Below are 13,389 nucleotides of genomic sequence, written 5' to 3'. Positions count from 1 at the left end.
GAAGCATCCTTCGATTTTTCATCTTCTTCAGCGTAGTGTGACCGTGGTTCTATGAGTGTGACGTAGTCTAAATTGAGGAGGATTATAGTAAGATTTCCGGCAATAAAGCCAAACAATTTAGGCAAAAACCATCTCAGACAGGTCATTTCTAAAGCCATCATAAGGTAGAATTAAACCTACCTATTTTTAAGTAGCCTACATTATCTAAAACTAGGCTACTTCAACACTTTTACTTAACTGGCGAGTACTATTAGATGTAGGACTACTTCAGAGTGCCAAAATGTAGACTTAGTAGCAGGATAGTAGTAGTAATCGTACTCTAATAAAGTAGTAGCCTAGTATTTGCCCACATCAAGGTTTAACTGCAGCCAAACACATTTATCTCACTGAGTTTTCACTGATTCCAAACTTTTTTTTTCTTCCAGGAGTGACTTGGGAACGCTTCGACACACCAGAAGGACTTTTATTTGATTTTTCACCCTTATTGACTTTTTTTTTGGCCCCAGTGAAGACCGAGGACTATTTACGCAACCATGAACACCATCGTCTTTAACAAACTGAGCAGCCAGGTCCTGTTCGAGGAGAAGGCTCAGGAGGTGGAGATGAGCAGCAGAAACTACCTGGAGGTGATGGACGGCCAGCATCCGGACCTGCTCTCCGTCAACCCGGGCATTCGAGACAGCCAGGCCAACAGGCACAGGCGCAACGGGTGCGTACCGAAAATTCCAATGGCTTTCATATGGTCTAACAGTGTTCTTCAGGCTGCTTGTGTTGCTGAACTGAGATGAGACTTTTCAAACGACAAAGATATGATAATGAATTTGACACATGCGGACTCTGAAGGTTACAATGTGAACAGTGAGACGCATTTTAGTCAGGAATTCGAATAAAAATTGAGTTTTGTGTCATAGTTGGATGAAAATTGCTGTCTAAATAATCACATTAAAGTGTTTGAAATGTGGAAACTGACCATAATAAGCTACTGGGACAAACATTTTACAATTTAAAACAACAAAATAGCAAAATAAATCGAAATGTAAGCTATTTTTGGAATTTTAGTTGGCCTACTGTATTACGTAGAGCTTGTTAGGTTTAAATAAACTATTGTTTCTGAAGTAATTACAATGTTGTTGTAGTGTCACAATACAAAAATTTCAGTCACAATGTCGATACTAAGGAATAGACTGACAATTTTGATACTGTCATGAGGAAAAAACACAGTGGAGTGTCTTTTTTAGCACAAAATAATAATGCTTTTCTTTAAGTTATGATAAAGTCCAAGGTTTTCCTAAGTCTGTTCAAGAAAGTTCTTGTAAAACTGTAAATCTGTTTTTGATTCTGGTTTTAGATCCGATTACTGATCTGATTTCCGATACTTTCGACAATCCCATGTTGTGGTGAAATTTATAATCGCAAATATTTCTCAAATCCTTTAATGCTGTCATCCCAACGTTGATATTTACAAAGAATTCTCAAGTCAGGAGCCGTATCAGACGCTGGAATGACCAAAAACTCGTCATCACCAGACAGTTGTGCGTACAAGCAGCGCATGATAAGAATAACCAAACAGACCGGGGCGACGTCATACAGTATTTCAGGATAAATATTTTGCTCAAATCAAGTAACGGATGTACTCGTTGTCAAAATAAGCCGTGCGTTGAAGAGATGACAGCCGTCCCGCCTCCCAGCTGGTTCCAATACCCTCCACCGTCGGCTGCTTCTCATTTAGGTGTTGTTGTTCACAGCTAATCTTTGAAATTAATAAGTGGGTCAGAAATGTGCGGTAGCTTTCTGAAAAAAAAAAAAAAAAAAGACATCCATCTGGATCCAATGACCGCGTTTGTCCTTCAACCTTGTGTGTGGTCGGGTCCGTCTACGGCGTAATAGTTTAGTGACAAGGAGCAGGTGTAGGGGGACGTCGCAAAAAAGCGTGCAAGGTCTGCTGGGATATCTAAGGATCGGGAGCGCGGGTGTGTGGGGGGAAAGTGCAGCGAAATGTCCTCGAGGATGTACACAGACTTTCAGATTACAAGGAAAATATTTGTAGAACATGAAGCCGAGGCAGAGGAGGCACATGTGAAGGAGTGAGGAGAGCAGCGCCACACTGACATCTACAGGAGAGCTGACAGCCAGGTGCACTGCAAATCCACTCAACACAAAAACTCCACTCTACTACTCCAGATTACTTGTATTTTTATTATAAATTCATGTCGTTTTAACTAATCTATGCTCATTTTTTGTTTATGTTGTGGTGGGAAGTGGTGGGAATAGCATGATGTATTTTGAAAGTATCCCGTTACCAATTTTCAGACAACACTATGTCAAACAAAATCCGACAGAAATTTGCTAAAACACGTCTGAGAGTTGTGGTTTAGGTTTTAGAAAAGTATGAAAGGTTTCGAATGACCCATAAAAGTGCAGACATCCACTTTATATCCTTTTTTAGAAGTTTACTTTTCTGTTTTTATTTTTTTTATCAGCTCCTTTTGCTGCATTTGTATTATAAGCGATATACTTGAAATGAAAATGATAAAATATCTTCAAAACTCAATAACTATGGAGTCTGTATTAAAGATGGTATTTCTTACGGGGATAATCTGTTGTCAGAGTTTAGGCCTGGAGAATTTGCTACGTGTTTTTCTCCATGGAGATGTTATTGCTTTGCCTGGAATGTTCCACAGTATGGCATTAAGCTTGTTTATCTCCCTGTCGTTGGTGGCAAGTTATTGGTTATTTATTTATTTATGTGATTTATTTAACAAGGATAGTGTAGCCTACATTAATCAGCATTTCTGTGAATGTTCCAGAATTATCCAGAGTGGATGTTTTTCATTTGTAATTCCTGGACAGATTGTGGAACATTTCAAAACCACATCTCCAGGGAGACATGAAGGTGGCTTACTCACTTTCGATCTGAAAAATTAGGCGGTACATCTTTAAATGTGCGAGTCTTGTCTACTTGTCTTGTCATGTTGTTGTTTTAGATACGCACAATGTAAAACTGATTGTTGATGTACCATTTTTGATAAACTCCCCTGTGTTGTTAGCATGATTCATCTGCCGGTTTCACTTTGTAGAAACCGTCTGACCTCGCAGTGTTAGAATTCATTCATTTGACAGTAGGCGGGTACTTTTTATCATTTAACCAATCGCTGCTATTTGGTCGTGATATATGTAGTGCACCACTAACGGGGTTAACTGGTATATTAAGCTTTTCCCAAATCCTGTAGGAAGAAGGACAATAACGTCTTTCCCCTTGATAAAATTCACCAAACATTCTCTTTGTTCTGGCTTTAAATCCTCGATCTTGGGAATCGTTGACAACCCTGAATATATCACTCTGATTGGCTGATTGGCTGGTGTCTGAACTCGTACCTCCAGGGGTTTTTGTAAACCGTCTAGTGTATTTTGATTCCTGACCCTAGTCACTGGGAGAAATGAAACTGAGCGGAACCACTAGGTGGCGCCAGCCTGTTTATCATCTAGAGAGGATGTTTTTCATCTGTAGTCCCTGGACAAATGGTAAAAGTTACAGGTCACTTCTGTGGAACATCTTCAGGAAGACATGAAGGTGGCTTACTCACTTTCCATCAGAAAAGTTACGCAGTACACCTTTAAATGTGCGAGCTTTGTCTACTAATCTTGTCATATAGTTGTTTTAGATACGCACAATGTTAAACTGATTGTTGTCGTACAATTTTTGATAAACTCCCCTTTATTGTTAACCTGATTCATTTCACTTCGTAGAAACCGTCTGACCTCGCAGCATTAGGATTCGTTCGCTCAACGGTAGGCGGGTACTTTTAATCATTTAACCAATCTCTGCTGTTTGGTCATGATGTATGTATTGTGCCGCTAACAGGGATAACTGGTATATTAAGCTTTTCCCAAATCCAGTAGGAAAAAGGGCAATAACTCTTTTCCCTTGATAAAATTCACCAAAAATTCTCTTTGTTCCGGCTTTAAATCCTCAATCTCGGGAATCGTTGACAACCCTGAATATATCACTCTTCGCTGATTGGACAGTGCCTGAACTCGCACTTCCAGGGGTTTTGCGAACCGTCTAGTGTATTTTGATTTCCTGAAATTGAGTGGAGGCACTAGGTGGCGCCAGCCTGGTTACTGTATTGTAACTTATGTAAAAATATGTTAAAGTTTAGAGAAAAGAGCTACGTCTGACCACTGTTGCTCTGAGCTACAGTAAAGGAGCAGAGTGCAGCAGTGCTAGCAACACCTAGTGATTTGACCAGCACATAAACACTGTTCTTATGATGTAAAGATAAATCATAACATTTATAGTGAAACCCAGCCGCATATTTCATTTTCAACACTTACTATACCCAAGAATGTGTGTGTGTTTAGTGTAGGCTCAGCTGGACCTGTACGTTGACCTGTGAGGGAAACCCGACGGTATAATTTCGTCTGTTTGTCCGTGCCTTGCGTGAAAACCTTGGCTCGGACGTTAACCCCGTTCCTACATCGTTCCCTCTTCACGTGGACTGGGGACGTGTTTTCGACGGTGGTCTGCGGGGTGGCCATTGTATGATAAACTCGCAGCGGTCTCCCTGGACCGGTGCCTTGTTGCAGCGACGTCTGCGCGCTCGTAACGTCGTCAAACCTCCCCGGGCTAATGACAGTGCTCTGAGAGAGAAGATTACACAGCTGACACCAGGCCCATTTCAAGTGTCACTGCCGACAAGATTCACTGACAAGACCACACGCTGGCAAAGTGTGCTTCGGATTCTAATTGAGATTTGAAGTTGCATTTTTGTTCGTTACTGCAGATGTTAAATTTTTAAAAGTTCAAGGTCCGCTATGTAATGTCGCAGATCTGTCACCAGCTTGTCTCAGTGGTGAGGTTATTGTTTTGCCTGGAATGTATGAAAGCAGAAGTATGAAATTAAACTATGTCAAATCAATCTAGCTTATATTCAGTTACAAATGTTTTATTGCTGAAAAATGCATGAAAATCGCCTCTTTAGGGACGACAGTGGCTCAGTGGTTAGGCCGGAGGATCGATTCTCTCTTGGACCAAGTTCGTCGTTGTACACTGCGAAAAACTTGGCCAAAATTTAAGATATGAGAACTTAAATCTATCAGAAAATGACCTAAAAGTAGTCCATGCTGCAAGATCATTTTACAAGTTCTCTTCAAATAAACTACCTCTAGACTAGAATGAAGCAGTTTCTGGTAAATGTTCATGGGCTGGAAATACGTTTATAGACGCTAAGTTTTAGATAAACATACTTGAGTATGAAACAAATCTGTCTCACTGAATCTAAAACCAAATTAAGTGTTGCAGGGGAAAACGACAGCAGCTTCTTTTAAACATGTATTGCCTAGCTTGAAGATTTTATGACTAGTTGAGTCATGGAAAAAATATATGTGACAATGTTTAAGATTATACAATGAATTCAGAATTAGTAAGTAGTAGGGATGTAACAATAACCGAAATATCGTGATATCGTATCGTCAGTAATATCGTGGACTGTCACAATATATCGAACTGCAAGTGTCTTTACTTGAACTCATTGTTATGGTACAGCAATAGCTAAAAAACAGAGGGAACTACATCGACCATGATCCTTTGGTGTTGTCAGTGAAGATATGACTTACAGAAGTTGACGATATGATACATATCGCGATACACAGGCCATGATACGATACATATCGCGATACAGTGAGCTTACAATTCGATTCGATTCAATACGATATATTTTAAATCAATTTGATATGGTCTAATACAAAATAATGTCTAAATCGTGGCTGTGATACTAAAAGTCTTTGTTAAACCACTTCTTGTGCAAAGTTCATATGAAACACAAACATTTTAATCATCAAAACAGTGAAAATGTCAAATAAGTTTCCTTCCTCTGAGCAAGCAAAAAAACTGTAGCGCTCTAATAAAATAATTTAGTAAAATATACCAAAAAATACTCTTGGTGATATATCAATACAACAGCCCACAATATTGATACTGTATCATCACATTAAATTATACGATATATCGATATTTCAATATTTTTGCACACCCCTAGTGAAGACCTAACATTAACACTTTAAAATCTTAATTCTTCATATTACAACATTACCATTATTAACAGCATCAATGTTTTTTTGTTTTTTTTGAAGTAAGCAGCATATTAACAGTTTTGTTTGCCTCCACAAATATCGCAATAAGTATTGTAGTGAGATACATATCGTGAAAATATCGTATCGTGAGATTTGGATATTGTTACATCCCTAGTAAGTAGATAATGACTCTGAAAACAAGATGAATAACTTGATATAAGTTCTAAAATCTTGGCCAGATCAGAGAAATTTGCTTCGTGTCTTTGGGCAAGACACATCACCCATGCATTGTGATTTAATAATAAAGTTATAATGAAGTTGTGTGTTAAAGTTGTGCGATTGGTTTAATGCCATACAGGTGATACAGGTGAATGACTGACAGTGCTATTTAAAGGTGCACTGTGTAACTTTTCTAATGGAGGGTCCGATAGATCAATGCTCTGCCTGAAATGTTTCACAGTATGACATTAAACAGCTCTACCTTACATTTATTCAATCCCAGGTGGTTTTATAGCTCAAAAATACCCAGAAAAACAAGTATTTTTGACTGTGAGCGGGATCGCCTCTCCACAGATCTGACCTGTAACTTGCTCTGGTTTGGTCTCCATGAAGATAGAAAGGTTTAACACCACACTGTGAAACACTCCAGACAAAGTAATAACATTTACAAAAGCCTTTGATGGACCCTCCACTAGAAACGTTGCACACAGCTGATAAATGAGATGACAACATAACTCAGAAATGCGGTTTGTGTTTGGATCATCCTTTAAGTTTGTTCCTCCTCTTTGTGTCTCTCCGCAGTGGACGTCCGAGCGGAGGGAAGGTGCGGCACAAGCGTCAGGCGTTACAGGACATGGCCCGGCCGCTCAAGCAGTGGCTGTACAAGCACCGGGACAACCCCTACCCCACCAAGACCGAGAAGATCCTGCTGGCCCTGGGCTCGCAGATGACCCTGGTGCAGGTCAGACACTCTTTCAAGCTCCGCACGTCCAAGTCGATTCTCTTTTCAAAGGGCCGTTGGCAGGCTATACTTTTCCCTATAATTTTCATAAATGTGGAAAAGCAATTGTAAAGTCGGGTGGATGGTTTATTTTTAGATCACTTGGTAGAAGCCAGATGCAGTGATGAGTGCTCATTGGTCATATGTTCGATTGCGCGTTTAAATAAATGCAGGCTCTTCATTGCTTGCGATCAGTAAAATATAGCGGCCTGCAGTGGTGCCATGAATTTTTCCAGCTGAAGCTTCAAACAGTTCAAACAGAGACGATGTGCAGTCTGGGTGTTCTTCTGCGAGACACTAGTTCACCCAAATAAAAAAATATATATAAAAAATGCATTTGCTGTCTACTCAAATTGTTACATAACATTTCTGCTGGAGGGGTCCACTACCTGTTCATTTGTCTCCAAGAAGATGTTACTGCATTTTGTCTGAAGTTTGGTATTACAGTGATTTCTTAAGCATAATTACAGGTGTCTTATTCTGTAAAAATTGTTTGAAAAAATGTATTCTTACAGTGATCAGGCTCACCTCTCCACAGATCTGACTTTTAACATGGCCTAGTATGATATGTCAAGTTTAATGTCAGACTGAGGAACACTCCAGGCAAAGCAGTAACGTTTACATGTCCACAACCTGATGGCGTACTCACCAGCAGAAAAGTGTTTACATATTAATTGCAGTTGAACCTCAGGCACCATATGCTTTCAAATCATTTGTCAGTTCTGAATGACTCGTGTATATTTTGTAAAACCATTGTTATTTCTGTGCTTCCTTTGTTATGGTTTTTAAGGTTCTTTTGCCGTCAAGATAAACCTTTAAACAATAGCCCGTCCCCTCTGCTGCAGCACTTGTAGCCGCCCGGTTGCGAGCGTAGCCTGTGGCGTGTGCAGCTGTGTCCTGTGTGAGCTGCAGGTCTGTGCGCTGGGCCTGAGAGTCTGCGGTGGAGCTTGTACAGGGCCCTGATCTGCTCTGACATATCAAACAGTGTTTGTTTTGGTGTGGGGCTGAGCAGAGGCAGGCGGATGCTTTGTGTCGGACCTCAGGGTGAAGAGAAGTCCGAGATGACACCCAAACAGCAGACGCGAGGGCTCAGGGTCAACTTCCATCACCTCGACTCTGTGTTATTTTAAAAACTTATCTCCCATCTCGTGTACACATCATTACCGACACATTTGGAATAACGTCCGGACTGGAGATGGAATGAAAACACTGAACTGAAGGATTTGTTGCTGATGAAGAAGCAAAAAAACGTACAGCGTCGTTTTTATGATTATTTGAGCATATTTCTGAGGATTTACCCGTCAGTCGCTGCTATTTTACACACTTAGCATATCAATAACAGGTTAATGACTGTGCCCTGAGCGGCCATCAGCTGACAGCCTGAGTGACGGCTGGCTTCCTGCTGCCATCTCAGAGCTGTGCTCTTAAACTCTCTCAGATCCAAATATAATTGCATAGAATGGGCCGCACTGTGCTACTGTAGCTGTGGTCAGGCTCCTATCCAAGTCTGACCTTCTGTTAAGTTGTACTAACATCGCCACTTCACTGGTCATTAGCATCAGTCGCTATTGCTAATTATGCAGAGGGTTGTGCCAGAATGACTCCACCAGAGATGTGCGGCTACACAGTATTATGGCTGGAAGCAACTGAAACAAACATTCAAATTATAGCCTACACATTTTATGTATAAAATGTGCAGTACTTCCTTTGTGGACTGTGATATTGATTTCAAATGAATGCAAAGGGAAGTCACTTTGAATCAAATATTGTGCTTTTGTCTGCTACATAGTTATAATCCCTGACACCCGTGGATGATTGTTATATTTTAGATATTTTTATATGCAATATTGATCTAAAATGACTCAGTACAAAAACACGTCTGCTGACTTCCAGGCTGCAGGATTGTGGAGCCCGATGGGAATCAATTCACACCTGCCCCATTTTTTCAGTTTTTGCTAAAATGGGTATACTGCCAAATCTAATGTGCATCACTGAAAATAAAATTGGAGAACAAAGTAAGTACAGACTTGTGGGTGTGTACTGGAGGCAGTCTTGATAGCAGAGAATAAACATTACTCAAACATGTATTCATCACTCTAAATACAACTTCGAAATGAGAGGGGAAACAGTTATAACATGGTTAAAAGCTCTAAAAAGACAATTTCACATAACAGATCTCCTTCACATCATTTAGAAAATCCTGACAGCAGACAGTGGTACAGTTTAAGTCTTGTTGTTTTGTCAGATCATTGTTACATTTTTCCCTCTTGAACCCCACACCACAGATGTTCCACAGGTCGCTCCAGCCGCTCTCATGTCCCTGCTGCCAGCTGCAGAGAGCGCATCACTTCCTGTGCTTTTCCCCTGGCAGCAGGTGCTCAAGTGTCTAAATCTGTCATGTTCTGCTGCCCGGCCCTCTTGTTCCATGTGTTCTTCACAGTTTGTACTTGTACACTGTTCCGTTTCTCTGTTATCGAGCATTAGGCGGTCACGCTGTGGCTCCTACTGTCTCCTGCACGGTACACAGCACAGACATGAGTCAGGTAGTTCAGCCAGGGCTCAGCGATCTGGCAAAAACTCCTCACTGCGACATCATCTGAAACAGGAGAATCATTTTGTTATTGTTTTAACGCTGGCTGTGCACTGTGCGGAAATATCAGAACTAACACTGGAGATAATTTTTCCTTATGAGATGGGACAGTGTAATACTTGGGACTGGAAATTATGGAGAGAGAAACGTTCAGCAAACAGTTTGAGTCTGGGCTTGAACTGGGAGAATGACACAATGATGAGCTCTACCAACTGAGCAAACCCCGCTGTACATTATTTCACTTTATATGAAAAAGCTTTTATTAATATTTCTGCGTCCTCTGTGGCCTCTCCAGAGCCGGATCTCGTTCCAGATGTGACTTTGCCAGCCGTCTGTCACAGCCTGTACACTCAGGCTGTCCCCTGGCCCTGTATCTCACACTGAGCATGTGGGATGGTCTTATTTAATGAGAAACCTGACACAGAAACGCACATCAGAAAATAAGTACTCTAGCATAAGTCCTCTGTCCCAGGCCTTCAATAAGCCGCTTGAAGTCTATAGAGCATGAAAAGTTATTCTAGTATAACATCTAATGGTCTCCGTTCCCAGTGAAAGAGAGAGCACCAGCTCAAGTGTCCTTTTTATTGCATCTTCAAGGCCCTGTTTGGAAAAAATCTATTATTCCAAGAAGGCAGCAGGCTCCAGAATAAGCAGCAGAGATGTGCGTCTCGGTCGGAACGTCGGTTAATGGAACGTTGCTTTCGCCGCTGCATTTGGAAAGTGTTAAATGTTTCTACATGGCCAATGATGCAAAGAAGATGCACTCTAGGGTGTCTGCGATGTTTCTCTGGGTTTCACTTAGATAGTCTGTTGTAACCCAAGCCGTTTCCCTTCACTCTTGTTTTTGTGAATGAGACAGAGCATACCCAAAGCACACAATCTCATGGAGGACGCTCTTTACTTTGGCTGTGGGTCTGTTTGTTCACATAATCATATTGTGCTCATGTTGTGTGCGCAGGTCTCAAACTGGTTTGCCAACGCCCGGAGGCGGCTGAAGAACACAGTGAGGCAGCCCGACCTGAGCTGGGCTCTGAGGATCAAACTCTACAACAAATACGTCCAGGGCAACGCCGAGAGGCTGAGCGTGAGCAGTGACGACAGCTGCTCTGAGGGTACGCCGCATTCTTTTACACTCACTTCAATCAAAACAGACGCAGTGTGTGTGCTCTAAATAAGTTACACAACTGACTTATACCCAACCTGAAAGCACACTCTTCAAATGCAAGCACACTGTTCTTGAGTTAGGTTGGTTTTGGGGTAGACTTGCCACATAGGGTTAGGAATTTCGATATTGAAGTACTGATATATCGATATTGACTCAAATGCGGGTATCAGTACTGTTAGGCAAATATCAATACTAATCAGCATATGCAAATATTAAGGCTTTTATCATTTTAAACATGTTTTCATTTCATTATTTTGTGTCAAAGCACCTCCACCAGCAGCACTTTGGACTGATCCATCTGCATCAGGTTTTTGGTTTTTTAGAGTCTATTTGTCATTTTGTGCACATATATTTATTTAAATCATTTCACCATTAAGATTAGACCAGTATCAGTATTGGTATCAAAACAATGCCCCTCCAAAGGTACCGTATCGATCCAGAAAAATGTGGTAGATTTCCAAGTACAGTTTGTCAAAAAAAGAAAAATACGCTGACTTTGCTTGAGAGGTTAGACGTCTGTGCCAGTTCTGTACGGTGAACTTACATCAAGGTTTGCACCGTAAAACCTCAGTGAACTGAAGTGAAATCAGGCCAAAGGTGGATCTGGTTTGGGTCTGCAGTGCTGATTCTGCTCTGATCTATGGAGGCTGTGTGGCCCGGAGAGACTGCAGGCTCCACACACTGTCATTAGGACACCCCACGGAGCCAAGCCTGTCTGCAGCCTGCAATTCAACATGACACTGTGTATTTACTGCAAACACACTGTACACGTGAGAGCTGCGCCATAACACACAAGTACAACAACTTTCAAATATATCACTGGATTACATAGGATTAGATCAGTATGTGGAATGTAGAGAGGAATTTTATTTTATTTTTCATGTTTATAATATGTCATTAATACCTTGCACAGTAGGATTAAAAAGACAAGACTGGTTAAAATCAGAGTTGGAATCAAGGTTGAACAATTTGGAAAAAAAATATCAAATTGCAATTTTTCTGACAAGCGTTGCAATTGTGATTAAACTAAACTACAGGGTTAGCAGTTTTAAGGAGGAAATTGTGGCAGCCTTTGATTAACGAACTGCCTTCATTCAAATTGCGATTCGGATTTGATTGTGATTCATTTTGCAGTCCTATCTTGAATATATATAAAAGTAACCAACATTTGCTTTTTAGCTCTGTGAGGGAAAAAGGAATGTTGACCGAAGATCTTATTGTGATTTATTTAGATTTTTGCAATGTGGTTTTGCCATAACTTAATATTGCAGTAATAATAATCTTGTGATAGAGTGCAATTCAAGTACACTACATGCTGATTCTCCAGGGAGGAAAGCTCAAAACATGATCCACCAGAGACATAATAAGCAACACATGCACTCTCGCTCTGAAAGACGAACAAAGACGAGCAGCTCTTTGGTGTGAGGAGTCTTTAATTACACTTCCCAGGAGGTGAAGCCGAGCGTGTGGCTGCTGTGGAATGTGCGCACGCTGTTTGCATTGTGTCCGCCGCAGGCCACCGTACCACCAGGGCCTCTCTATATCTGCCCGACTCCTCTCCTTGTCACATTATGGTCATGGAGCTGCTCCCACTTCTGCGAGGGCGCCAAAAAAGAGCCCTCCATTATGTTTGTAAGCCTATGTGTGCTTTTGTCTCTCTGGCTATTTCTGGGGCCCCTGTGACCCCACTGACCCCCCGCACATTCCTCCTACTGTCCTCAATGTGCTCACTGTGTTTGACACTTACAGTAGAGCAGCACTAACTACACTTGGACTGGACTGGAACTAGTGTGTTACGATACTTGATACTTAATGCAGCCTCCGATACCACAATGATAATAAAAACATTCTTTATTCTCTTCTAGAATCTACCTTTCCACATAAATCATAGTACTTTCTTTTTATATTATCATGTGTAATCCCTCAGTGGTCCAGGTAGGTTCCATAGTGGTCCAGGGGTGTATACTAGTCTATGTGCTCTTATACTTGTTCTGATACAGCTCAAGGTCATTCTACAAACATTCAGGAAAGATTCATTTCTGTTCTGTGAATGTAAATCTAGTTTTTAGTACAGATTAATAGGGATGTGACAATAATCGAAATATCATGATATCATATCGTCAAAAGTCTCACGATAATATCGGAGGCCATCACAATATATTGAATTATAAGTCTCTTTGCTTAAATTAATAGTTTTGGTGATTTGAATGTCTTTCTTATTATGTAAAGCACTTTGAATTACTTTGTGTATGAATTGTACTAGGGGTGTAAGAAAAAATTGATCCAGTCATATATCATGATACTTCATTGCACAATTTTTGAATCGATTCAAAATGGATCTGCATCGATTTGTTAAAATATTCTTTTTCACAAAAATTAATTAGTTATATTCACTTCTTCTGATGATTAAAAATGTATAAATTATATTTCATACAGTTGTTAGGGTTAGGGGTTAGGGCAGGGGTGGGCAAACTTTTTGACTCGTGGGCCACAAAGGATTCTAAAATTTTATGGAAGGGCCGGACCAGGAGCAGATGGATGGAGTTTTTTTTTGGTAATCCT

General features: G+C 40.7%; 1 protein-coding gene across 1 annotated transcript in view; it reads left to right on the top strand.

Annotated features, from left to right (window-relative positions):
* Positions 1-533: 533 nt before the first annotated feature.
* mkxa (mohawk homeobox a) overlaps positions 534-13,389 on the top strand; it is a 42,273-nt gene continuing 29,417 nt past the window's right edge. Inside the window, exons 1-3 of the mRNA XM_055151083.1 lie at positions 534-709; positions 6,874-7,033; positions 10,621-10,774. Of these exons, the coding sequence (XP_055007058.1) occupies positions 534-709; positions 6,874-7,033; positions 10,621-10,774 (490 nt within the window). The remainder of the gene's footprint in view (positions 710-6,873; positions 7,034-10,620; positions 10,775-13,389) is intronic.

The sequence above is a fragment of the Boleophthalmus pectinirostris genome, unplaced genomic scaffold, assembly GCF_026225935.1.
Source record: "Boleophthalmus pectinirostris isolate CB_2022bp ecotype Guang Dong unplaced genomic scaffold, ASM2622593v1 HiC_scaffold_15, whole genome shotgun sequence".
Taxonomy (NCBI): domain Eukaryota; kingdom Metazoa; phylum Chordata; class Actinopteri; order Gobiiformes; family Gobiidae; genus Boleophthalmus; species Boleophthalmus pectinirostris.
The sequence above is the reverse complement of the archived record's forward strand: the minus strand, read 5'-3'. Positions and strand labels throughout refer to the sequence as shown.